Below are 25,885 nucleotides of genomic sequence, written 5' to 3' on the forward strand. Positions count from 1 at the left end.
TATTATGCAAGTATTTTCTGGTGTTTTGGGTCCCTGGTTATGAGCCCTGCATATCTTTTGGGGAGTCCCACTTCACAAATGGCTACTTTATATGTAATCATATTTGAAAAAGTTTAAAATTCATTTGAATAAACCAAAACTTAAAATTGTGCCAATCTTTGGACGTAGTAATGGCCTATTTATGAATGCTAACCCAAAATGACGAAGGCTTTATAACAGGAAGGGATGTTCAAAGAAGATGTAACAATTTATTGCCTATTTATTCATTCTTCATTATTGTTTTTCTACATCAAGTAGTCCAAAATTAGTAATTTTTTCAATTGTCACATGTTAGGTTTAGTTGGCATCGGTTTTCATGCACGGTGATACTGAACTTGTAAAACTATCAAAATTACATCAAATATATATTAAGTTACATCTCAAGGGTTTAAAATAATCCATCTTGTTTCACTGTCCATGTGACAGTTCACCATTTTTGTTTCAGGTTTTTATTTTGTCATATTTCTTTGGGAAGCACAAAATTCAAATGAAACCAGTATGCGGTGCTACAACTGTTAGGGCCACGTTAGGATGCTCGGATTCAGCCCAGTGTTTCAAGTCCAGTGTAACACACAGGGATCATCTCCTGCTAGCAGCTCAGAGCCTTCCAGGAAACTCCATTGAAGAAGGGATGACATTTGATGTCACTTACACCCCCACCTCCAGAGCCAAGGCGATAACCAGCATCGAACTGGAGCAACTGTAAGTGAAAATGAGTAGAAACACAGTTTAAAACTTTTTGAATACACTCTTTATAACAAAAGCCTCGCAGATCTTTCAACCCTTAACTCTAACCTCGGTAAGCAGAGAAGCGGCCGCGGTGCTCAGGTGGTCGGGGATGAGCAGCTGAGTGTGGGAGTGGATTCCTGCTGGGTGGAGCTGCCACAAAGGCTGCGGGGAGAGTCAGAACCAATATTTTGCAGGGATGGTACAAAACTTACAAAATTCAAAAGTTGCAGACTATTACATTATTAATATGCTTGGAGAGCGTTTAGCTTACCATTCCTGTAAGAAGTTCGAACAGCAAAGCCCCAAGACTCCACCAATCGCAAGACTCTGTGATCCGGGACACTCCGCCAATTTCTGTCAACAAACATCGAGCTGAGCTGAGTTCAGGTATCACTGATGTTCCCTGAAGGTGTGTTTCTTGTTATCGCTTTATATTCACTTGCAATGTGTCGAGTTGGTTGAGATGAATTTAAAAGGCTCTACAGCTGAGTGAATGTGGCTCAGCCAATAGAGTGGCCAATTTCCTAATTGGAACGTTGGTGGTTGGATCCCTGGCTGCTCCAGGCTGTGTGGCAAAGTATTTTTGGGCACGACACTGAACCTCTGAGTTTGTCCTGATGCTGGATCACAGTGTGAATGGTAGACAGAGAGCGCTTAGATGTAGAAAAATGTCCTTGTGTGAAGGTGTTTTGTATAAGAAGAGTAGAAAAGTGATACATAGACCCTCTCCACTTACCATGAAGTACCCGACTTCTTGTTCAGGACAAAGTGGACCAAATGGACATTGCCACTAGGTGGCAGTTTATGCTAAGGAGTAAGCAAGGGTGCCAGCTTAGAGTGAAGTCTTACCGGGAGCACAGTACATCTGTTCCATGGATTTGGAGCTGATCTCTGACTGAACCTCACTCCACTGGCTGAAGAACGTCAAACACACCTTTCCTGTGAAAACATTATAGCAAATTAAACTCAAATACAGCACAAATTGGGTTTTTTATCATGTGGTCTTTGACAGTTGCTAGATTTGATAGCCTTACCGTTGCTAGTGAGCAGAACATTTCTAGGGTTAAGATCCCGACACAGGATGCCTTGCTGATGCAAACTCTCCAAGGCCAACAAGATCTGTGCCCCCCAGATGCGCACTTCATTCTCAGGAAGCCCCCAACAGGTCTGCATGGCCTTATCTGCAGCCCCGGGCGACTTGATAGGGAACCGAGGCAGATGGCACCACCCATCCACCTCTATGATCTGGTCTTCTCTTTCACCATCTGGTCTTTCTGGTTTTATAAAACCATCCACATCCTCTCGCTTCCTGTTGGGCGGGGCATCATGAGGGCCAGAGGAGAACCAGCCTACAGATGATCCCTTTGTTGTAGGTGCACGCTTCTCTCCAGGGCTTAGCAGCTCACGGGCTTCCTCTACTCCTTCTTTTGCCTCACTTGAGCAGGCTTCCCCTTTATTACTGAGCCCCGAAAAAGCCAAGGGAACCCTGGAAAACATGTGCTTTTTTTCTGTAACACTGAGGCAGAGTGAAGCTGAGGAAGGCCAAGAACTGTCCGAGGTGATCTGTGTATCTGTGTGGTCAGAAAATACTACTCTGTCTGTACTTCTGATAACTACCATTCCATTTCTTTCTTCCACAGTGGGACTGCTGCGTTCCTGCTTTGTGTTTAATTCTGCTGAGTTTACACCTAAAACAGATCCCTGGGGAGAGCCATTCATATCCCATGAAGCCCTGCCATGGATCTGGGTTTGGCAATGAAGAGGAAGATGCAATATGGCAGGACTAGAACTCAAAACATTTTCACTGTTTTGTGACCCTGCTTTAATAAACGAGTCCAGATTCGTATGAGGTGCAGTTCGTTCTAGGGATAAATCAGCGTCAGTCAGTGCATAGGGGTTTGTTTTCTCACAGTTGTGCACTGGATCCGCAGCTTTCCAAGCCACTTCGAATTCGGAGCTGCACTCTATCAGCCCCATTCCAGGTTTCTTTTTATGGAGCTCCGACATGACGTCGAGAGCTTGACTGACACGAGCGCAGGAGAGAGGAAGAGCTGGCTTTTCCTGAGTTTCGCTGGAGTGCAAACACAAACTAGGAGCTGGTGGATGGATGTGAGTTTTGACCTGCGTCCTCGTCGGGCCAGACAGCAGAGTGAGCCGATCAAGCTTGGTGTAAAAAGACGCCGCCGAGCGTGTGTTCTGCAGACAACCCGTCTCCTCGATGTAGGAGTGAGTCCCGCAGCTCTCCAGTCGCTGCTGCGTCTCATCCCACGAGGTAGGGAAGTCTGCGTCGGGGCTTTCGTCGTTTAGTTTCTCAGGAATCACCGCTGCACTTCTGCTCTGCTGGTAGTCTGCGCTGATTGCAGGTGAGGTCCGGCTGGTCTTCAGCTTGGTGTTATGATGGCGAGAAGCGAAGCATTCTGGGTGTTCCTTGGCCTTCTCGTTCCTCAGTTTATGCAGCTTGGAGAAAAGCCTCCCACCTACAGAGAAGGAGCAATGCAAAAAACAAACAAAAGAAAAGAAAAAAACCCTCTATATTACACTCCATCACTGTTACCAAAAATCCATCCACATTGTTCCAGCAGCAGTGAGAGCAGTGGTTAAACGCTCACCTTTGACATGCTCCAAATGCAGATACACAGCATCCTCACTGACGTAATATCTTAGCAGCTTGACCATGTATGGCACCCCTTGAGGAATGATGGTTGGCTGGTCCCTGCTCTCCCAGCTAGACTTAACCAGGCTCTGGAACATAATGAGCATGACTCATATAGTTATATATAAATTAGCATTTTCTAGATGAGAAAGACGCAGGTGCATTATTACTCATTCAGGCGTAGATTAACCACTGCTTGGATTGACCCTTTAGGTCCAAGTGCCTGTCTGCTGCAATGTCTATCTGTACACTGAAATATGAGGTGCACTAGCACTGGCTAAAAGGGTGAGAGCTCTTAGGCTTGATTAATGTGGAGTGATACTCTGGGAGACAATCAGCATCGACTAGCCTGCAACAGAATACAACAACGGTGTTGCTGCTAGACAGCCGCCCTCCCCCTCAAATCATCTCAACTATCTGTGGACACGTGTTGGCCAATGGATGTGTTTTTATAGGTATAATTTTGTTGATCAACTGGCTACTATAGAGCGCACACTCACCTTTACCACAAATGTCTCCTTGTTGACCATACTTTGCACAATTAGGACCTTAAAAATGAGAAATAACACCTTCAGCCTTCCACATAAAAGCGGGTAAATTATTACAGCAAGTTTCAAGGTTGGAGCGCAGTTGATCATTGACACTTTCACTGTGTGCTACAAGGAGTGCAAAAAGGCAAAAGAAACAATAAAAATCAAAATTAAAACAAAAGTCTTTCATACCTTGTCAGCCACACCCACAACCTTACACATCTCCAGATCCTCCACGGGTGAACTCAGATGTCTGATTGGACGGAACCTCAGACTGCTGTAGCCCTGATGACACAGAAATCAACCGGATCTCAAGTAAGAATTTGAAACTTGGTTTGTGATAGTAGGCACTAAATGTTTTGTCCTTTGAGAAGAGTACAAGCAAGGACTGCTGAGCTACAATATGTTACAACCCTGCATACAGATCAACAAACAAGATGCCTTTTTTCTTCTCTTAAAAGCAGCAAAGGATGATTGTCTTACCCCTAAATGAGAGCTCCCTTTCCCCAGGTTATCCTGTAGATGTGTTATAAAGATTTCTTCTGCTCTCTTCAAATACTGGGTTGTTTTCCTCTTCACAGCCTCCCGACGATCCTTGTTCGGATCCACTGCAAAACAATTAAACTCAGTCTCACACCAGTAAAAGTGGGTAAAACCTTGGCTTTGGGAATATATTAAATGCCACAAAGTCCCTTTGATCTATAAAACAGTAGCACACACCTAAAATATTTGGCCAGCAAGCAAATCTGTGCTTAACCTTTGGTTTATGACTTCCTGTTTTTATACTCGTTCACATCTTCCCATCACATGTCTTGTGCAAACATGCATTTCCATGTTCCCTTTTCACTCTGTCACGCAGAAAAGAGCCCAGATATTTTCCACTTACATTGAACCCCATTTAGCAGCAGGTCCACGCCGTTCTTGTAGTAACTGAAAGCTGCCTCATAGTCCTCATTCACCTCACTGTCCAGTGCCATGCGGATCTGCTTGGCCGCCTCCACCAAGTAATCTCTTTTTGCCATCACTTCTTCTTTTGGACCCGTCAAGGTCCAGCTGGGCCTGTGCATAGCAGGGAAAGTTAGACATTACTCTTAAATAAATGGAACTATATTTAAATATAGTTGAGATATGAGCAAACTGCCTAATCACAGAAACAGAAACTGAATACAAAACTTGGGTATGTTAATCACACTGCTGCTGTGAGGCTTTTAAAATGATATTAAAACAACACAACTGTTCAGATTACCTTTGCTCTTCAGTCTTATCAACAGCAGGGCTCATCTCTGCCCCCGATCACTGGAATCAGAGCGTGTCTGCTCCCAGTGACTCCAAAACGTGGGTCTCTGCAGAAAGGCATGATCATCTGAGCGAGCGCAAGCAAAGAGTTAACCGTCAGAGCAGAACAGGAAGTGAGTGCAGGCTTTGCTCTTCTATTTGTGATGAATGGAAAGAAGCAGAGCAGAAAATGTCCAAGATGACAGAGAGATGACTCAGAGCACTGAGGCTCATAGCTGTATGTCTCATAAATGCAATATTTTTTCCTTAAAACGTGATAAATACGCAAAGGCTTGCCTGAAAAAGGTGTAGACACAAGGACTCCCAACTGTACATGCTATAAAAACTGGGGTAATCGACTCGCACAAATCAGATGACAGTGATCACTTCCAAGGAGCAAAAGTATGTGCTAACAAGAGGCTTGATTAAATTTTTAGTATGCCATTTATAACATTAAATGAATGAATTATCAGGCTGCATGCGGAAGCTATGGCTCAAAAGAAAACCTTCTATATATGAAAATCCTATATCCCCCCCCCAGTTCAGTCTACACTGAAACATCAGAGCCATACACACCCCATCCAGCCGTGGAGGCGTCATCATCTGAGAAGTGTGAGCCACACAGACCCATCTGCAGTCTCCTCCATTATAATCCATCATCTTCACAACATTCACCTCATAGCCAGTGAGCTAGCAGTGTATCATGATACATAAGTGCACTAACACCACAGAAAACACGTGTAACCCGCACAAATGCACGCTGTGTACCTGATGCAAGGCGAGCATGGCCTGGACCCTCCGCCCCAGCAGCAGCATCAGCAGCAGCAGCAGCAGCAGCAGCAGCAGCCTGTGTCTTTAGCAACCAGAACACATCATCCCACAAGCAGGACAGGAGGAGAGAGCTCAGGCGAGGCTGCTGATTGGCTGAGCATGATGTCACTTTAGGGTACCGTTCCACACACAGAGACCAGTTCCCCCCTGTCATCCTGACAGATGCTAGAGGATTTAAAGAGACAGTGCTGTATTTGTGTTGACTGACTGAAGGCTATTTTCAGCCCAGATTTATTTATTTATTTAATTAAAAATAATGGATTTTCCTCAGATTTCTCCAGACAAATCGCATTTAAAATTATTCATTTTATACAACAATCGATTATTTTATTTATTTATTTTTAATGTCGACCATGTACAGTTAATGAAAGCTTCCTCCTGTTTAGAATTGATAAGCTGCTGGGTTTCGGTGGGTACTTGGTACCAGATGGAGCCACGCTCCAACCAGAGCACAAAGGCAAGTCCTCCCCCACCCCCTCACCCACCCAAGGGAGGGATTGGGTTACGGAAGTGGGAGGAAACTCCAGCATGTCCCTGGAAGAAGGGGGAGAAAGAGGGGCATAAGATCAAATGCTGTAACCTTATCCAAAAGGGGAGGGGTATTAGTCACCACAGAGGGTTTTTTTTTTAACCCATCCACAATTAAATCAAATCAAATTTTATTTTGTTTTCATTCAAACTGAAGCAAAATAACCCAGTCGAATGATAAACTTTGATTTTAGCACAATGTAAGACAACATTTATGACAATCACAATACAGGAGACCAAGAAGATATCCGGGTGTTGAATGTTTCATGATAGGAACCATGATGTCACTGTGTCTGTAGATCGTCTGATTAGTGGGATTGTATGCAAGCTGACAAATTTCTCCTGAAATATCTGTAAGATGATTCTCACTTCCCTCAGCGTCATAGGTAGCAGAACTTCAAAGTATCTGGCCTGGTGACATAGATACCGTTTCCCACGGCGATCGTGGCTCAAGAGTTGGGAGTTCGCCTTGTAATCGCAAGGTTGCCGGTTCAAGCCCCGGCTCGGACAGTCTCAGTCGTTGTGTCCTTGGGCGAGACACTTCACCCGTTACCTACTGGTGGTGGTCAGAGGGCCCGGTGGCGCCAGTGTCCGGCAGCCTCGCCTCTGTCAGTGCGCCCCAGGGTGGCTGTGGCTACAATGTAGCTGCCATCACCAGTGTGTGAATGTGTGTGAATGGGTGGATGACTGGATATGTAAAGCGCTTTGGGGTCCTTAGGGACTAGTAAAGCGCTATATAAATACAGGCCATTTACAGTTACAGGCATGTACACAGTTGTTGTCTTTTGTATTTCTGTTTTATTGAAAGAGCATCATTAAAGACAAAGCAGTTGTGCTCTTGCTTGAAGAGCTTCTAACGTATTCAGTAGGGGTGCAACGATACACAAAATTCACGGTTCGGTTCGTTACTTTGGTGTCACGGTTCGATATTTTTTCGATACAAAAAAAATGTTCATGCCTTTTTAATTTGTCATTTATTAAAATTATAAATATATATTTTAACTCAAAAGTACAGTTTTTAAATTTAATGTTGCTGAAACAAAAGTAATTAAAAAAATAAATATATCTCAGGGCTCTCAAAATTTCAAAATCCCTGGTAGCCCTTCGGGCAGGGACTCTTCAGTTTTTGGTAGCCCAAAATAAATGTAAGTAGCCCGAATAAAAAAAGAGAGCAATTTTTTGATTGATGTTTTGTTTCCTGTACAATATTATACATTAAAGTAAAATATTGTAAAGGAAACAAAACATTAATCAAAAAATTTTGAAAAACAAATTACAACATTGTATAAAAATTACAATCATCAACTCAAATACTTGGTTCTAATTGAACAGAAATTTCTATGGACTTGTAAGAACTGTGTAGGACATGAATCAGTCTGTGTCAGATCCTGAATTTGAAATTTCCACTGAAGTCACGGGTAAGAGACAAGTGGAACCAAGATCTAGGCCATTTGCTTTTTGAAGTTTGCAAAGACTGCTAAATTGTGCCAGTGGTAGTTCACTCTTTGCAACATAGTACGCTGTTCTAAACAGATTTTCAGGTTTATTTTTAGTATGTTATTTGCAATTGGTGTTTGTTCTGGGAAAGATATTGCAGACTGAGCAATAATGCATTTCTTGCATTTCTCATGGCTTCTAATGGGGGCCTTTCTTAAAATGACTGGTCCCAGTAACAAAGGCGCTTGTCGACTCAGAAATCGAGAGAAAACCAACAACACACCCGGCAGAACATTATGTTATTTACACGGGTGCACATAAGTGGTCCGCATGTGCGCATTCGCTGTCAACATAAAAGACGCGCACCAGATAAGAAGTTGCAACGCGCGTTTGCGTCCATATAAAAAGCACTGTTTTTGTCCGCTAGAGTGGGATTTTCACGGCACATTCTGCACCACATCTCTGTGCGTTCATCATTTGTTTGAAGCCAGCTCACCTCCTGCAACCACTTTTCCGAGAATACGCGCTTCTTTTGTGGTTCGGACTCCTTCTGACATTTCTTTGGAGGTGGAGGAACACCAAAGTAATTGCTTAAAGGAGCTTCTTCGACATCTTTAAGAGTTTTAAACAAATGTCTGTCCTCCTCCAGAAAATCTTATGTATGCAAACACGCGTTGCAACTTCATATCTTGTGCGCGTTTTTTTTTTTTTGACAGCGAATGCGCACCTGCGGACCACTTATGTGCAGCCCCGGTTATATAGCTCGTCATATTGCAGCCACAGAAATTCTTTTGTCCATGAAACCATAAAGCTGCACTTTCTTTTTGCCTTATAGTCTGATTTGTCATAACTTTTCCGTTTTGTGGTAAGCTTTTCTTTGGCTGTCACTTCTTCACCCTGACCTGTCTTATTTGGCTCAGCAGAACTAAAATATATATCATGCTGCTTTTACACACACACACACACACATAACGGTCAGCGATTCTCTGTGCGATCAACCTCTCACATGTTTAAGCTTGCTGCGGGAGATTTCACTTGTCATGTTTGCATAGTAAGCTAACGATTGATAAGACGATGTCAGAGGAATTGGTGCGCAAATTATCATCACTCACCAATCAGTGCTGTCGCTCTCTAGCGATTTTGCAAGCCCTGTATCTGATTGAGGAATCACTCATCTTTGGAAAAGAGAGTTTATTACAGAGAAATGGCTCTTTCCAAAATAAGAGCTATACTATACGCTTCTTCTGGGCTATATTCTCAGCAGCATATTGTAGCGGGTCAGGGCTGTTCGGGGTTCTGTTTGTACAGTTATGTTTTGTTTATGTTGCCATAGTGACGGGTGACGCCCTCTCGCTGCGACGGTGTGTCCTTCCGGGGTCAGAGGGCGCCTTGTGTGTTGTTGTTGCTGTGCGGTTGCCGCGCTGAGCAGTTAGCTAGCGGCAGTGTTCTTCTGCAGATGTCAATAAACGGCTGTGCTCCCTGGCTAGCTCACGGGAAGCAAGACCAAACGACACCCCCGTCTCCTCGTTGTCTGAGCTCGCCACATTGGTGTCAGAAGTGGGATGATGGTAGCACCCCATGTTCTGACCCGAGTGACTTTCCCCCCGCCGGTCGCGACCAGCCAGTGCGCCAAAAGAAGGCACCTGGACATTTGCAAAGCGGAAGCAAAAAACAAGCGCAAATTCAAACGCGATTACAATATGTCACATATTGACAGTGGCTCACCGATGCCAATGACATAATTACCCAGCTACATTTCCGAAAGAATGCAAAAGCATTGACATATATTTTTCCTTCCTACAATAGCCCGACGGGCAGGGCAGAGATAGATTTTGGTAGCCCGACTGGAAAAATCGCTAGCCCCGGGACGTCGGGCTAGCGATTTTGCAAGCCCTGTGTTACAGGCATGGCCCTTTAAGGATGAAGCCTGATGGGAAATGTATTCGGGATGTGTGTAGCGGGACTGCCTGGTGTGTGTGTGAAGAGAGAGAGCGGAGAAGGGGAAAAAGTAACGGTTAGCTACAGAAGAGACAAAAAGAAAATAAATAAAAGGAATATAATAACTCCCTCGACAGCCAGAGTTGTGTCGGCGATGCTCGCTGTGAGTAAACTGTTTCAGCCCACTGTACGCGGTGTTCGTGCCTTAGAGAAGAAATAAAGTTCGGTGAAGCAGTTTCCTACGCCTCCTTCGATCTTTTTGCTAGCGGAGTTGACCTGTATAGTAAGCTGTTGCCGGCTACGAGTCAGTTACGGAACCTTCAAGTAACTGCCAGAGGTTTCCTTACTACGGTTCGGGGCCGCGGATCTGGCGCGGTAACACCTGTATCTGATTGAGGAATCACTCATCTTTGGAAAAGAGAGTTTATTACAGAGAAATGGCTCTTTCCAAAATAAAAGCTATACTATACGCTTCTTCTGGGCTATATTCTCAGCAGCATATTGTAGCGGGTCAGGGCTGTTCGGGGTTCTGTTTGTACAGTTATGTTTTGTTTATGTTGCCATAGTGACGGGTGACGCCCTCTCGCTGCGACGGTGTGTCCTTCCGGGGTCAGAGGGCGCCTTGTGTGTTGTTGTTGCTTTGCGGTTGCCGCGCTGAGCAGTTAGCTAGCGGCAGTGTTCTTCTGCAGATGTCAATAAACGGCTGTGCTCCCTGGCTAGCTCACGGGAAGCAAGACCAAACGACACCTCCGTCTCCTCCTTGTCTGAGCTCGCCACACTGGTGTCAGAAGTGGGATGATGGTGGCACCCCATGTTCTGACCCGAGTGACTTTTCCCCCACCGGTCGCGACCGGCCGGTGCGCCAAAAGAAGGCACCTGGATATTTGCAGGACTTTGTGTGGGGTAATGGGGTCGTCGGGGATGACTGACCCCTTAGGTGGGGGCTATGTAGCGGGTCAGGGCTGTTCAGGGTTCTGTTTGTACAGTTATGTTTTGTTTATGTTGCCATAGTGACCGGTGACGCCCTCTCGCTGCGACGGTGTGTCCTTCCGGGGTCAGAGGGCGCTCTGTGTGTTGTTGTTGTTGCTGTGCGGTTGCCGCGCTGAGCAGTTAGCTAGCGGCAGTGTTCTTCTGCAGATGTCAATAAACGGCTGTGCTCCCTGGCTAGCTCACGGGAAGCAAGACCAAACAACACCTCCGTCTCCTCGTTGTCTGAGCTCGCCACAATATTAAACATATCAGGTCCCCATAAGGAGAATCATGTGCTAACGGCTGTCTAAATGACTCGGGTGAAGTTTATAGCATGCATGCTTGTTGTTTTTGTCTGCTTCCACTTGTCTTTGCACTAGGATGATGTCGGCATAAATGTGCAGTCATATTCGTTGTGTTCCCACTAGTGCTGTCAGCGTTAATCTCATTGAAATGACGTTAACGCCACAACACGGCAAATCTCCGTTAATGAGCTACCCCTGCGTGGGGCTAGACGGCTAACACCTTAACGAGCTAACTGCCCGCTAACACACTAGTTCCCACCCATATAATTGAGCATTGCGTGGCACATCCAACATACTGTTTTACTTTAGTCCATGACGCGCTTACCTTCAGGGTCATATGTCACATGAAAACCAAAATAATTCCAAAGGCCAGATCTGAATGAGGGTGGGGGAGGTTCAATTTGCCATGTTGCAAGGAGAGCTTAACTTCTGTCTCGCTAGCTTGCCCTGCTCTCTTCCTTCTGATGATGCTGTCTGTGTTGAGCGCTCAGTGGATCTGCGCTCGACAGTGCAGCCTAGGCGGAGTAGTCAAACGCAGATTCACTGAGCGCTCAACACAGACAGCATCGTCAGAAGGAAAGTTGATCAAATAAATTGCAAACCGAAAGCACTGTATCGAACGGTTCAATATTGATACGAGTATCGTTGCACCCCTAGTATTCAGATGTGACAGCTGCTGTTATCTGTAGTCTAATACCCCTCTTATTATCTTAGCTAAACCATGTGACATCATTTCATGGCCATAAACATTTTATTAGAACAGCATCACTGACCCTTGAGATTAGTGCACGTGTGTGCATTATGTATACTATCCTTGGACTACTACAGGTCCATGACAGGGTTCCTGTTGTTTGTTTTCTTTATTTAATCTGATGTATGAAAAAAACAGAATTAAAAGATGATTATGGCGAATCTTTATCTTAGTACTTATGGTGAGAAACTTGAGTTTTTAGTATCAGAAAATAAATCCTGTATGAATTCTGTGAAATGTGTGTATATGTTTATTTGCATCGCATGATAACAGCTTATCTTCAGCTGCAGTTTAAAACAGTTTATTATCTCCTTTAAACTCCTGTAAACTCTCCAGTTACATGAAAGAACTGCTCAATTAGTTCACTTTGATCAATGAAAGCTAAAGTGATTAATCTGCAGTAAAAATCACATTTTATACTCAACCTTATGCGCATGTTAAATTCTGATTGTGAGTCTTAATGCCCAGCCGCAGATAGAGCACATAGTTATTTAAAACCCTGTTTAACATGTGAACACTGGACAAATGTGCACCACTTTGTCCCTATTTGTCATATTTTGGTTCATGTTTTTCTATTGGACTTGTGTGCAAAAATGTTTATCTGAATACAGTAAGAATTGTTTTATCAAATTCATGCATTTTTTCCTGTTTCATTTGATTATCTAGAACTATTTTAAATCTGAAGCTAAATTTGTGTGGCATAATTTCATAATGATATAATTTATGTGCATAGACAATTGTTCACTTTATTTGAATGCTTCAGTTTGATTTTATTCAGGAAAAGATGGCCAAAAGCCAATGCATCACAGAAAACGCAGGCCGTAAGAGATTACAGAAGACTCGTATCGATCACAATACTGCAGATGACCGAGAGATAAAATTATTCTTTGTCAAATTTCACATTATAGGACACATAATAGCCATTGTTGTACATGTAGAGCTTCTGGTCGGTGGGGTTGTAGTCCAGGTTGGTGTATTTGTCCTGGAACTTCTGGAACTGAATGCTGAGGTGTTTCTCCTCCTTGGTCTTCGTGTCAAATGCGTAGTAGATCTCCTCTGTGGCAACATCCACTGACCTGGTGGCATACATAACTCCACAGGCCATGAAAGAATTACCCACCATCTCCTTAAACACACCAGTATTCCACTGATCTTCAACACCAAAAGATTTTTCTTCTATCTTAGCAATGACAATTTTCCCTTTGCTTGCCTCTGAAGCATACATTACCCACATTCCATTTTCATCAGCTGCAAAGTCTAAGAACTGACTGGCTGAGTAACTGTAAGAGAACTTTGAACTAGCGGCTGAGATCACTCTGTAGTCATATGTGGAACTGGTCAGGTTCAGTTTGGCCATACTGAGAGGTGAGTTGCGCTGATAGTATAGGCTGTTACCGCGAACAATAAAATTGCTCCCAAGCCCTGCCCACCCGTTTGGTGTGCGATGGTGTTTGAATGCAGACCTCAGAATCAGCTTATCATAGTTAGAGTACAAGTAAAAGTCACTGATTGAAGGGGAGCTGTATGCACCAAAGAAGTACATGGACTCAGAACCTCGAAGAGGTTTGGAGTCTTTTCCCCAGCCCCCATAAATGGAACCTGGGGTCAGATGAGCATTCAGCTGAAGCACCATTGGCTTGCTGAGGGCCAAGATTCCCGTGTGATTGCAGTTACCTGAAGAGAAAAATAAGCATGTTTAAAATGATTAGTAATGTCAAGACCGTACACCAGCGTTAATCCAGCCAAGGCAGTGGCCTTACCAATATCTGGATTGATGAGCTCCTGCTCCTTCTGGCAGTCCTCCAGCTTCTTCTGCAGCTTAGCCAGCTCAATGCGGAACACCGCCAGGTTGCTCTCATCATAACTCTCCAGTTGGTTCACAATGAGGGTCATGTTGTGGATCTACAAAGCACAGAAAGACAGACACATAAATTAGGTGCTCTTAAAAATAAGTCATTTGCATTTAAGTTCAAACGCAGTTTTTACCTCAGTGTACAGGCTGTCAAATATGGGTGAGGAGGAGTTGAGAGAGTTTTTGAGCTGAGATACCAGAGCCTCAAATTCTCTCAGCTCAATCCTGAGCAGCTCAAAGTCCAGTTTGATGTATTTGTCAGGACTGCTTTCCAGTATGTTCACTCTAATAGTCAGCTCAGTTAGGTCCTGCAGGTAGACCGCCAGCTTAGCCTCAAAGCCCACTATCTGGAAGGGTGAAAAAAAGCAATGTTAATGTCTTACTACAGCATATGCTTTCAAATGTCACATAATTATTTAGTCCTACTGCACCTTGTTCATTTGGATTTCCACTTCCAACAGCAGATCTTTAGTGACTTCTTGCATGTGCTCAACCCGGTCAGCAGGGAAGGTTGTGTCAGGCAGAAAAACATGGCAAACACACTGACCTGACTCACTCACTGATGCCGTTACATTTCCAGACTCCCAGTCCTCCACTGGCTAAAATTAAAAAAACAAACAAACAAACAAACAAAAAAACATTCAAAAGACATAACTAATCACTGTGCCTGCATGCTTTATTAGAAAAGTAAAGGTGCTTACAATCCAGGCCAAAACAGGGCTGAGGGCTGGCAGGAGCAGCAGCAGAAGAGCTGGCAACATTGTGTCTCTCTTCATCTCTCAAAGGTTTTCTCTGTGGCTTTCTCAGAGTGTTTTTAAAGGTAGCTCTTATCAGACCATCTCAAACACCTTCTCTCTTCACAAATTTATTATCTTAGTCCAACATACACTCGGGCATTGTATTTGTTTGCTTATGACAAGCACAGAGGAATCCGCCACGTCACGTTTAATACAAATGTGGGGTGCGGATGAGAAGCACAGCATGTGTTGCTGCTGTGTTGTTATGTTTATGACCTGACAATTTGGACAAGTATTCATTCTATGATCCTGAGTCCTGTTTGCACAAAGGCAAACACAACTTTTTTTAGGAGTAGATTGCTGTAAGTCATAAAGGTTTTTTAGGACATCGTCCTAAAAGTGTGAAGTCACAAGTCCATTAAAATGGAGCAACTTATACTTCTCCATCTATGCCAGTAATTGCAAGTGACTTGGGTGGAGTTTTTGAACACCGTAGTTTGTGGAAACGAAGCGTTTTGCCACAAGGAACTTTGAATAAAATGCTGACTCAGCTCAATAAAATCACTATGTTTGACAAACTTCTCTGAATCAAAATGCTGGTTTAAAGATTTCCTCATTAAATAGCATTAGAGTTTAAATGTATTAATAAAAGGCAGATGATACTCGAATGCATTTTCTTGTGAAAAGCTGACTGTGAGTGATTGAAAATCAATAAAGAAGGCAGTAATTGATGACTGTAAACGAGCAGAGACAAGCGATAAAGCCACTGCTCTCATGACACAACCTCTGAGGGCAGAAGGACTCACTGGATCATTAGATGAAGTATGTGTGAATCAGTCAATTTGGGCTTTACAGTTACCAAATGTACCAAGTCTACCAAAAGTATTTTCTATATCAGACATGATCACGTCACTCAAAGAAAGAATTTCAAGTAACTGAAGCACTTTGGATTTATTTTATTTATTTTTGTAACAATTTCAAATGTTTGCCCTCATTAAGGTCTTTTTTGTTGGACAGCTATGGGAGATTTTGCCTGTTAGTGTGTGGTAGCACCTCACTGTGAACTAGTTCACTATTTGAACTAAATGATTTCTGCCTTTCTTGCTTTGACACACAAACATATTTATGGGGCTTTTATTTATTTGTTTGTTTGTTTGTTTGTTTGTTTATTTCACATATTTTTGAACTCTTAAATATGTTTTCACAAAAAAAAAAACACCCTGCTATTTGTCACATTAGAAAAACTGAAAAACACTGAGGGACAATCTTGCAATGACAATTCTAATGAGTTCTTGAACAATCTTCAGACTTGGCGTTCACACCTGTAAAGTTTTGAGACGACTTGATTTCATGATGAGATACAAACATGGACTTGCACAAAGACTCAAGAGGTGAAACAATACCAGCTGTGAGAAATATTGATCTTTTTTTATTATTTATGTGGTATCAAGTCTGAATGTCTTCATCCCATATATGCCTAAGAATGCCCTCGAGTTTATTTTGTAAACACGATAAAGTTCAGTGCAAGGTGGGATCACGTTTGTTATATGCAGGAATAGAACCCTGTGTTGGGTGTCTCATTTACCCAATTGCAGAATAAGTTCTCTCTCCCTGAGTCACATTTTTTCAATATTTACAGATAAGAAACTATGTTCGTCAGAGTATTTTAAACTTTCCATCTCTTCCAGAAGGGGGGACCAATTTTTAAGCTCCTTCTGGGCTCCCCGAACTCTAACAAGTTGGTTTCTGGTTTTGTGAATGTTTTTCCAGAGTATTTGAATTCTAAATCTGACTTTGTGAAGAATGCATGGGAGGAGCTGGGTTTGCAAATTGGGGATGAGGCGTGGGAGAGGAGTCCATGTAGGAATCATCATTGGAAATGGGGTAGGATGTATTCTCTGACTGTAGCAGTTTTTAGTGAAGTTACTGCACATACAGGATGATTATTCCATTGCACTTTAAATGCAGACATGCATACAGTGGTTCAGTTAGATCATTTATGACTGCAGTCAACACAGATGTTATAGTTTTGTATGTTCAAGTAAGTTTTATTTTTATTTCATTTTGACATTTTGTTTCTAATTCTGCATAATTTCAATTTCCAGGGTGGATTTCCACATTTGAGTTTCATTTTTATTGTGGGAAAATGTTTAGTTGAGTTTGGATCAGTTTCAGTGTTAGTTTTTTTTGTTTGTTTGTTTGTTTTTAATCTTTTTAAATTTTACTGAATAGAGGGCAAACATCTGAGGCAAGATTTAGGAAAATGAGTACAGGTGTTACAATAAAAATATAGGTTTTGAAACCGTGGACTCACACTCTTGTAGACATGCCTATCAATGATTTGTCAGGGAAGTTATAATAATTACAAATATTGTATTAATAGTTAGCAAACAGATATTACCTCTACAGTAGAATAGAAGTGTTTGAAGGTACAATTAAGAACCATTTTTATTTTAATTCTGTTTTAGTTTTCAAAGTTCACAAAAAAAGACACTCATGACACTTGTGTGATGCTTGAAATCATTTATTAACAATCAAGAAGGATTAGGAGGTCATTACTCGACAAGATGAGACAATAGTTGGCTCATTCATATGATGTGATACTTCAGAAAATATCAGATCTTCAATTTAGGTTAAAAGAACTTGTGGCGCCGTGGTGGTCGTAGCCACAGCTGTGTGGTTAAACCACAGGTGATACTGGACATAGTAGCCATCATTGTACATGTAGAGCTTCTGGTCAGCGGGATTGTAGTGCAGGTTTGAGTACTTCTCTTGGAACCTCTCAAAGGGAATACTGATGTAAGTTTCCTCTTTGGTTTTAGTGTCATACTTGTAAAATATCTCTTCAGTGATGGTATCGATTGTCCTGACCGCATACAAAGTGCCACAAACCATGAAGGCATTGCTCACACCCGGCTTGTAGATACTAGTCTCCATTTCCTCCTCTATCCCAAAAGATGCCTCGTTTATTTTAGCAATGACCATCCGACCGGCAGACTGCTGTGTGGCATAGGTCACCCACAGCCCCGTCTCATCGGCAGCAAAGTCAAAGTTCTGACTGGAAAAGTATGCATAAGAGAAGCCTGAACTAGCCTTGGGGATCACCCTGGACTCATATGCCATTGTGGTGAAATTCAGTTTGGCTAACCCAAACGGGCTGTTGATCTGATAATACAGAGTGTTGTCACGGAAGATAAAATTGGTTCCTGTGCCACGCCAGCTGGTTTGTAAGCTGTGATGCTGAAAGTGGTTTCTTAAAATGAGGTTCTTGTAGTTAGTGTAGAACCTGATGTCAATAATGGAGGCACTTGTATACCCAGAGTACCAGTACATGGACTCTCTGTCTGGAATAGGTTTTGAATCTTTCCCCCATCCACCAAATTTGTAGCCAGCATTTAGATGGGCATTCAGTTGGCTTACTATTGGTTTGCTGAGCTTGGTGATACCAGTGTGTGCACATGAACCTGCAGAAGGAGACGAAAATTAGGTTGTAATCACAAAAACAGGGATTACAACTGGAATGATGGTATAAGTGAGCTTACCAATGTTGGGGTAGAAAAGCTCCTGGTAACGTCTCTCACACTCCTCTAGTTGCAGCTGCACCTTAAGGTATTCTCGGCGTGTCACCAGAATTAGATTCTTGTCGTAGGTCTTTTCCAGCCTGTTCAGGGTCTCCACCATGACTGTAATCTGAAAGATAACACAATGGATCTCCACTGCTTCTGCTGGCTTTTAAAACACCTTCAGCTCGGGACATACCTGCACACGCAGGGATTTAAGGACAGCAGTGGAGCCGTTGATGGAGAGCTGCAGGTCTACAATCAAGGCCTCCACTTGTTTAATCTCAATCTTTATCTCATTCCGTTCACTTTCACTGTAGCCATCAGGATTCTCCTCCATTTTTTCAATTTTTGCTGTGAGTTTTACGATCTTTTCTTCATATTCTGTCACTTTGATTTCATACTCCCCCAGCTGAAATTTAATTGGGAAAAAAACATTCAAAAATGTTTTTTGTCACAATTATGCAATCTTTTAATGCACACGTTCCCTTGTGACTAAATACCTTGCCCATTTCCAGCTCCAGTTCATGTGAGATCTCCACTGCCGTCTGCTCTATCACCACCAGATCACCTACAGGAAAAGTTGAACCGGGCAGGAAGGCGTCACAGGAGCACCTTTCACCACCTCCACCTCCGGACTCATTTCTTGGATTCCCTTCACTCCACACGCTCCTCACTCCCTAAAAAAGAGTTAGATGGAAGAAGTCGTCTCACCTAAATGTGTACGGAGCTTTAAAGAATAAAGATGAATCGCTTGATCTACGTCATGCCATGCGTACCTCCCAGGCAACCGTGGAGCTCAGCAGTGCTGAGAAATACAGAGTGACGATCATTCTGCTGCAGTCAGAGTGGTTATGACTGAGATAGGTGGATCATTTGAATTTATAGATCCTCCTCCATCATATCAGAGGACGCAGCACCTGTCTCAGTTCACAGAATTATTAGTTGAGGAACATGCCAGGATATAATGCTCGTTCTTATCTGCAGCAAACAGAAATTAACGTCAGATGTTTGTTTACAATTATCCTCAAGAGTGTGGGCTCGCATGAGAACACCATTCCCGAATACCATGATGAAATATTATGTTTCTGAAGAAGGCCCGTCCCACTCAGTGTCGTTAACTGCAAGGTGGCGAAGACATGACCGCTGATAACTTATTAAAGCAATAAATATCGATTTTTAGATAAGATTGATAATCAAATGTGTTATTTATTCATTTAAAAATATTGCATGACATAATAACCAAGGGAAAAACAAATCACACGTATAATATATCACGTAATACAGCATTACACAGTGTTCATGTCACTTGACCGTTACTGCAGGGTTCTTTGAAGCTTTGTCTGCATTCTTCTTCGGTTTCTTTTTCTTCATTTTCTTGGCTTTGACTTTACTTTTACCCTCTGACTGCTTTACATTGAGAGCGGGCCTGGATCTCGTCAGGCTGTTAGCAGTGGGGCTTAGCTTGCTGTGGCTCATCTCTGGATCTGAGCGAACGCCCTGAGCAGAGATGGACTTGTCTGGAGCAGAGCGAGGGGAATCGGCCGACAGGTTTGGCTGGGAGTACGAACGCATCCCGGAGGAGCTGGTGGGACGGTAAGGCGTGGCGCCTCTTAACATGGGCAGGTGGATGTTGCTCATGTTAGTGACAGAGTAGCGGCTGCTGTTGGACATGACAATGTGGTGCCAAGAGCTGAGAGGGGTGGCGGAAAAGTGTTGAGGGCCACTCGAGTCTTCTTTGGCACCTCCTGGAGACATGACTATGGAGCTGTGAGGTGTCACCGCCTCCACAGCACTTTGGAAGGTTTTGAGAATGCGGTCACTCTTCTGCTTCTCTTTCTTCTGACGGGACTCAAATTTCCTAAGCTGGCGGCGGTGATCCCTCATCATTTGTTTCCTTGTATCTGCCAGTCCCCTGCACAGGATGGTCAGATTATAGTATAAACATCACTGACTGCTTTTAGATTCGTACGCCAACCAATTATCTACCTGTCTCTCCACAACTGCACTTTTCTGTGAAGCCTAACAACTTGAACAGCCTCTCCTACCTCACTAACAACTTCACTACAATTACTACTTGGGTGTCCTTAATATTCTCTCAATTTCAATCTCGACAACTGAGGTTCTTGTGTTCGGACCTGACAGCTTCTCATTCCACTAGCTGAGTTAGAGTTAATTTCAAAATGTTAGTATTTATCTATGTGCAGTGTGGCAGAACAATGAGGCAGTGGTTAACACTGCATGATGGTCCTAGTTTGAACCCACCTGTGTGTGGAATTTTTGCACGTTCACTAGGTACCCCAGACGAATTACATACAGTATAAAGCCCATCATACCCAGGCTTCTGTATGCATGAGGATCTGCTTTAACCTTATTCCAGCAGTAACCTCCCTGATCATATGATCAGGGTCTTATAATTGTCATATTTATTTATTTTATGCTCATATTTAAATCTAGAGGCGATCATGTTTTTGAGACTGTAGCTTCTAAACGTTGGTGCAACCTCCCTCAGCCTGTCAGGATGGCTGAATCTGTGGTCTGCTTTAAACAACTGCGGAAAAGGGTTCGCTTTTTCTTAAACCCATGATCATTACTTTTCATGTAGTTTATAAAACACCTATATAAAAATATGAATGTATAGACCACATGGTTTACCATCTGTTTGCATGTTGAGCTACGTGGACTTCTTTAACATGTGTTTTTATCCAAACTGTGGAAGAAAAGTTCCCATACAAGTTATTCTTAGCTTATGATTCTCTCTGTGCTATACATAACTATACATATATAACACTATCACTACTTCAGTGGAGCTTCTGCGATTAGTTTGGTGTGTCTGTCTGTTTGTCTGTTAGTAGGATTACTTAAAAAATGTGGTCAGATTTCTTTTCAGGCAGATTTGCAAAAAAGAAAAAACAACTTCTGTAGTAAATTATATATACAGTAGATCTGTGAATATTTGGAAAAAGCTTTTACCAGTGCGAGAGACAACCCAATATCCTAATATACCAGTCAAATAGACTTCTGCCGCAAGTGAGTGAACTTTTCAGGCTTGAAGAGGTTTTCAGCTACTCTTAGTTTTGATAGGGTCAGTTGAACTTAAGATCTGGGCAAATTCCCAGGTCATAACTAAGACACTCTATGCCCAGCTGTACTATCAGTAAACGAGAGATAAAAACAATCAAAATGTTAAAATGATAAGCTTTAACACGCCAAAGCTCCACCTTGTAACGTAAATATTGAAGCGTCAGATGTGAGTATATTTAGTCAGTATGGGAAATGCTCACCTGTAGTCCACCATTCCTGTCCTGTCCCGATCAAGTCTCTGAATCAGCTCCTCAATCTGGTATCGGTCCAAGGGAATGCTTGATTGCTTACAGTTTCACACAAAAGAGGAAAAGGGAATCAGTTTCATAGTTGCTCTCTTTATCACAGTAAACTCTCAGTGAAATGCACTGACTCGACACGGCTCCATATACAGTATCACAGTTTGTTTGGAAAACCTGAACTGCTTTCCTGAAGTCAGTAACAGACACTCTCATGATGCCATCTTTATCGATGTTTCGAAAGAAATCCCACAGCCGCAGTTTCCGTTGGTCCAGATAATCCTTCAGAAGCATTGGTAGAAGTGATTTTGACAATAATTAAATGCAGACCAACAAAATAAGTAAACATCAGAACAGCAAATATACTCTGAATAAAGAAAGAAATAATAAAAATAAAGATATATTGTGTATATTTTCACAATAAAATTCATGCAGTATGTGTCAGATGCTCATTCGACCAACTGAGACAGACCTGAATGACTTTCATTGGATCAACACGTTTTGGTGGCTTCTTAGCCATGAAGCCTCCTACGCCTCCATACTGTACATCCAGACCAGGATGCTCCTGACACGTCACCTCCAATAGATGCACAAAGTGCTCATTTACCAGCACATTCTGTTCAGATAAAAGACAACATGATATACACACACACACTTTTTGCTTCCTATGTCAAAAAAAAGGAAAAAATTACAACTTTGACTTAATATGAACACAAAATTGAACTGAAATCAGAGCAAAAATGAGTTGCTTAAAGAGAAAGTTCCCCTTATAATTACATATGTTTAAATCTGGCCTGTAGTGCAGTTTCTCTGTATAAACTTTTTAGATGAGAGTTGCTCAGTTTCAGTGGCACTGAATATTTCCAGAAATGACCTGGTTGTGAGCAGTTTCATTACTATTTTTTCTCCATAAAACAACACCTGCTGACTGCATAACTGTACAGAAGGAAGCGTGCATTTACCCATGACGAGAACCTGGTGATTGTGACAGCTTGGCAGGATGTAAACGCTGATAATGCTTTCTGCTATGGTGTAATATCAACCAGCTGCATGTCTACATTAGATTATGTCGTTTGGTAGAAAGAAAAAAGGACGTCGTGCAAGAATTGCTCTGAATTGCTCAAGAATTGCTCGGCTCTAATTGGGTCTTGATCTGTGGAAAGAAACATAACTGTGGGTTTTTCAGATGTATTATTTGAGTGCTTTGAGCATCACAAGTCAATTTCTATTAAATGTAGACACATCTCTACAACCAATAACTCAAGAACTGGAACATTTGCACCAGAACAATTCACATGGATAAATCCGACTACAGGCCAGCAGAACAATATGTAAATTTGATTTGTGGATGCACTGTCCCTACAGCCTGTGGTAATCTGTCATGACATGGAGCAGAGCAGGATGCACTGCCACTCACACATATGTTGATCTCCTCCAAGGCAGCTTTAGGTGAGTTCTTCACCACGTTGACTAGAGCCAGTGCGCCCTCTACTGTCAAAGAGTTATAAGCCAACTAAAGAAATAGAAGACATTATCCGATATTTCACTTGAAGCCATGACTGTGATATACGTTACCCTAATGCAATTTCGTCCACCCACCGTCAGGACTCTGAGTGTGTCATTGAATTCAAGACCCCTGCACAGCATGCTGACGCCTTCATTGGTCAGGCGGTTATTGTTGAGGTTGAGATGCACCAGGGTGGTGTTGAATTTGAGGGCTTCTCCCATTGCCAGAGCACCTTCGTTCCCAAAACCGTTCCACGATAAGTCAAGGTGCTTTAACATCATATTCACCTAAATGGGAAGACTGTGATGAAATGCTGCACACAGAGTAACTAACAAATTTTGTTAATCAGCCCTACTTTTAACCCAGCGCAAAAAGCCACAGCCCCTTTCATTCTTAGATGATTCCAGCTGAGGTCCAGCACCTCCAGGCCCTCATTGTTTGCTGTAGAAATAAGAAAGCCAAGTCAGTGAAAGAATACATCTATAATGCTATTAAGAACTAGTCTTAGACCTATTAAGACCTTTTACCATACCCAGCAGCTGTCCCTAAATGCTCCCCTCCTTTTCCACAAAACTCATTATGGCTCAGATCCAGTACCTTTATCCTGGAATTGGTCTGAATGTAACAATATGTGACAGGTGCAAGTAACAAAAGAACAATTTATGAATATAGAAATGACTAAAATGGGTTGTTATGTGTGAAAAAGCAGGACATAACTGATAACTTACTGACAGAGCATCTGCAAAATATTTAGCATCATCATCAGTAAATCCATTCCCTGCAGGGAAGAAAATGCATTCAAAACAATCATGAAAAAAAAAAAGATCACAATAATTATCGCTGTTAAATAGACAAACCAATCAGAAACTAACCTCGACTAACCTGTCAGGAAAAAGGCAACCCCGACACAACAAATGTAAGCTGACTGTTTGTGATGCCAGTCATCTGTCACGTAACATCTGACAAGTTAAATGCATTGTCCCGTGCATATTACCTGAAAGCTTCACAGATTTTAACGAAATGCTGTCCAGCAACATTTTAGCCACATACTCAGCCCCAGCAGATTTCAGATGGTTGTGGGATATATCCTGCAAAAAATGTATTATTAAAACCAAACTTGATGTAGAGCTCTCAGATTTAGACCTGAAATACACTTGTGCCCTCCAGTGGTCAACCTGCAGTCTTACATACCAGGTGCTGAATGGTGAAATTAGCCCTCAACGTCTCCATGAGGTATTTGGCTCCCTCAGCTTGAATTGAATTGTCTGCCAGTGCCAGGGCGCTTATTTGCGTATCAGTCTAAATAAAACCTGATCATCAGTTTTCTATTTAAAAGTGCCTCATTGATTAACAGCTCTTAGATTTTAAACATACCACTAAAGCAATAGCAAGTGCCTTGCATCCCAAAGGTCCGAGCCCATGGTGGGAGAGTGTCACAGCTGGAGAGTCAAGGTTTCGAATAAAGTAAGAGACCGGCACCACACCTACCAGCTTGCAGGCCTGCATGTACACCTCAGCAGTGTCCATCTCCTTGTTGATCTTATTTCCTGCATATTATAAAAGTCATAAATTAATATAACTAATGTATAGATTTATAGTAATGACTACTAAATTACTTAGTATTTAAACAAGAACCTCAAGGATTATTCCATGATTGAATTTAATATGCTCACCATCTGATTCCAAGTCTTTGTCAAACTCATCGCCAAAGCTGTCGAGATCAGTTGGGGATGGACAGTTGTCATCGTCTTTTAAGCAGAGGGACTCAAATGACGGTATCGACATTACGGCTTGTCTTTAAAACTTGTCCTTATTGAAACGGTTCCCACTCACAAACATCAGGCTGTGATGTGCCTGGTAAGAACGGGGCCTGTGAAATGAAAGGGGCCTGTACTATGCCCCGGGTAATTCTACCCCTCAGGTTGTGTGTCTTGTGTCGTTAACAATTTATGCATCACTCGGGTTACAATCCTAAGAAAAAACTACAGTTATAGTGTGCTGTAATTTAATTCATCCAATGTTATTTATTAGTACAATCTCCCACATTTACAAAATTCAACACATGACTGTCACAAGCAAAGTATGATACGTGTGCAGAAGAAGTTTCATAAAAATGTAATTTGATCTTCTTAATTGAAATTGTGACAATCCATCAGTTTGATGGAAGAAAGTGTGTGTTTATGAGCAAATGCTAATGCTAACAGATAGAGCTACCAGTCGCTGCACCGTTGAAGTGTTAATATATAAAGAATTTACTGGGTCAATACTGGAGTTATTTAGCAAAAAGAAAATTGACTGCATTTCCACTGTAATGATTACTAACTGGTGTTATATGTAAGCTTTTCTCCTTCTAGAAAATATGGAGCATTTACAGCCATTATAATGCTGAAAACATCATGAAATAAATGCACTTATTCAAGAATTCACCAGTGATAGAGAAACAAGGATTAATTCATTCATGATGTCAGAGATTTATGGATTTCCACACAAGAATTGGCCAATTTCTGAATGACTGTGGGCAAGTGCAGCGCTGAGGTCTAGATGCCAGCAGATATGAGACAGCAAGCTGAGAAGGAAATTTAGTTAATCGTTTAAATTTACTAGTCAACACAAGTTTCAGTTTATATGAAGATTTAAGGAGGAAAATCCATCTTTGAAACAGGTTTCAGTTCAAATATACATGTAGTGTAGGTAGTCTCTAAACAGCTTAGAAATGAGTTTTTTTTAGATTACTGTAAACACGTAGTAAAGGCTCATAATCAAGTGAACAGGGGGGGGAAAGGCACAAAGTTTTAGAAACTTGCTAGGAGCAAGTGAAAGCTTTACTAATGGTTGAAGCTGTAACTTCTACATCCTGAATTTGGCACCAAATGGACCATTAAATAACAACAGTAACCTAGCATTGTGTTTCAGCCCACGCC

The 25,885-nt window shown here is 42.2% G+C and overlaps 4 protein-coding genes across 5 annotated transcripts; all 4 read right to left on the reverse strand.

Annotated features, from left to right (window-relative positions):
* Positions 1–235: 235 nt before the first annotated feature.
* rps6kl1 (ribosomal protein S6 kinase-like 1) lies at positions 236–7,025 on the reverse strand. Of its 2 annotated transcripts, none has more exons than XM_040042120.1 (12): positions 5,995–7,025; positions 5,198–5,294; positions 4,838–5,010; positions 4,435–4,559; positions 4,144–4,236; positions 3,922–3,969; positions 3,378–3,510; positions 1,803–3,245; positions 1,618–1,707; positions 1,040–1,122; positions 835–930; positions 236–739 (listed from the first exon to the last, which is right to left on the reverse strand). In XM_040042120.1, exons 2-12 carry the CDS (start codon positions 5,230–5,232, stop codon positions 629–631), a joined length of 2,430 nt encoding a protein of 809 aa, XP_039898054.1. In that variant the 5' UTR covers positions 5,233–5,294; positions 5,995–7,025; the 3' UTR covers positions 236–628. The 2 variants fall into 2 exon arrangements, with proteins under 2 accessions (XP_039898054.1, XP_039898053.1); XM_040042119.1 differs by having other exon boundaries at positions 5,198–5,314.
* A 5,710-nt stretch (positions 7,026–12,735) lies between these two features.
* On the reverse strand, positions 12,736–17,012 carry olfm4.2 (olfactomedin 4, tandem duplicate 2). The gene is made up of 4 exons (XM_040042869.1): positions 14,269–17,012; positions 13,972–14,184; positions 13,746–13,887; positions 12,736–13,659 (listed from the first exon to the last, which is right to left on the reverse strand). Exons 1-4 carry the CDS (start codon positions 14,320–14,322, stop codon positions 12,866–12,868), a joined length of 1,203 nt encoding a protein of 400 aa, XP_039898803.1. The 5' UTR covers positions 14,323–17,012; the 3' UTR covers positions 12,736–12,865.
* A 70-nt stretch (positions 17,013–17,082) lies between these two features.
* LOC120740469 (olfactomedin-4-like) lies at positions 17,083–18,827 on the reverse strand. Its single transcript, XM_040042868.1, has 4 exons — positions 18,638–18,827; positions 18,334–18,546; positions 18,117–18,264; positions 17,083–18,038 (listed from the first exon to the last, which is right to left on the reverse strand). Exons 1-4 carry the CDS (start codon positions 18,644–18,646, stop codon positions 17,203–17,205), a joined length of 1,206 nt encoding a protein of 401 aa, XP_039898802.1. The 5' UTR covers positions 18,647–18,827; the 3' UTR covers positions 17,083–17,202.
* Positions 18,828–19,439: 612 nt separating this feature from the next.
* On the reverse strand, positions 19,440–25,582 carry LOC120739787 (leucine-rich repeat-containing protein 74A). The gene is made up of 12 exons (XM_040041674.1): positions 24,638–25,582; positions 24,317–24,511; positions 23,959–23,965; positions 23,693–23,804; positions 23,492–23,579; positions 23,320–23,405; positions 23,057–23,251; positions 22,875–22,970; positions 21,930–22,073; positions 21,635–21,739; positions 21,419–21,504; positions 19,440–20,049 (listed from the first exon to the last, which is right to left on the reverse strand). The coding sequence occupies exons 1-12, from the start codon at positions 24,747–24,749 to the stop codon at positions 19,440–19,442; spliced, it is 1,836 nt and encodes a 611-aa protein (XP_039897608.1). The 5' UTR covers positions 24,750–25,582.
* Between the last annotated feature and the right edge of the window lie 303 nt (positions 25,583–25,885).

The sequence above is a fragment of the Simochromis diagramma genome, unplaced genomic scaffold (assembly GCF_900408965.1).
Source record: "Simochromis diagramma unplaced genomic scaffold, fSimDia1.1 OVJJ01000304.1, whole genome shotgun sequence".
Taxonomy (NCBI): domain Eukaryota; kingdom Metazoa; phylum Chordata; class Actinopteri; order Cichliformes; family Cichlidae; genus Simochromis; species Simochromis diagramma.

Excerpts from the sequence above, each read along its gene's own strand:
- LOC120739787 (XM_040041674.1), bottom strand. The coding sequence starts at position 24,749 with ATGTCGATACCGTCATTTGAGTCCCTCTGCTTAAAAGACGATGACAAC. Across the intron at positions 23,406-23,491 it reads AGGGACAGCTGCTGGGTATG|CAAACAATGAGGGCCTGGAG; the intron begins GTAAAAGGTCTT and ends TTATTTCTACAG. Across the intron at positions 22,074-22,874 it reads TGGAGGAGATCAACATATGT|AATGTGCTGGTAAATGAGCA; the intron begins GTGAGTGGCAGT and ends TTATCTGAACAG.
- LOC120740469 (XM_040042868.1), bottom strand. Across the intron at positions 18,265-18,333 it reads TTAAATCCCTGCGTGTGCAG|ATTACAGTCATGGTGGAGAC; the intron begins GTATGTCCCGAG and ends GTTATCTTTCAG. Across the intron at positions 18,039-18,116 it reads GCTTTTCTACCCCAACATTG|GTTCATGTGCACACACTGGT; the intron begins GTAAGCTCACTT and ends CTCCTTCTGCAG.
- olfm4.2 (XM_040042869.1), bottom strand. The coding sequence starts at position 14,322 with ATGCAAGAAGTCACTAAAGATCTGCTGTTGGAAGTGGAAATCCAAATG. Across the intron at positions 13,888-13,971 it reads TTGACAGCCTGTACACTGAG|ATCCACAACATGACCCTCAT; the intron begins GTAAAAACTGCG and ends TGTGCTTTGTAG. Across the intron at positions 13,660-13,745 it reads GCTCATCAATCCAGATATTG|GTAACTGCAATCACACGGGA; the intron begins GTAAGGCCACTG and ends TTTTCTCTTCAG.
- rps6kl1 (XM_040042120.1), bottom strand. The coding sequence starts at position 5,232 with ATGAGCCCTGCTGTTGATAAGACTGAAGAGCAAAG. Across the intron at positions 3,970-4,143 it reads TTGTGGGTGTGGCTGACAAG|GTCCTAATTGTGCAAAGTAT; the intron begins GTATGAAAGACT and ends CTCATTTTTAAG. Across the intron at positions 931-1,039 it reads TCGAACTTCTTACAGGAATG|CCTTTGTGGCAGCTCCACCC; the intron begins GTAAGCTAAACG and ends CTCTCCCCGCAG.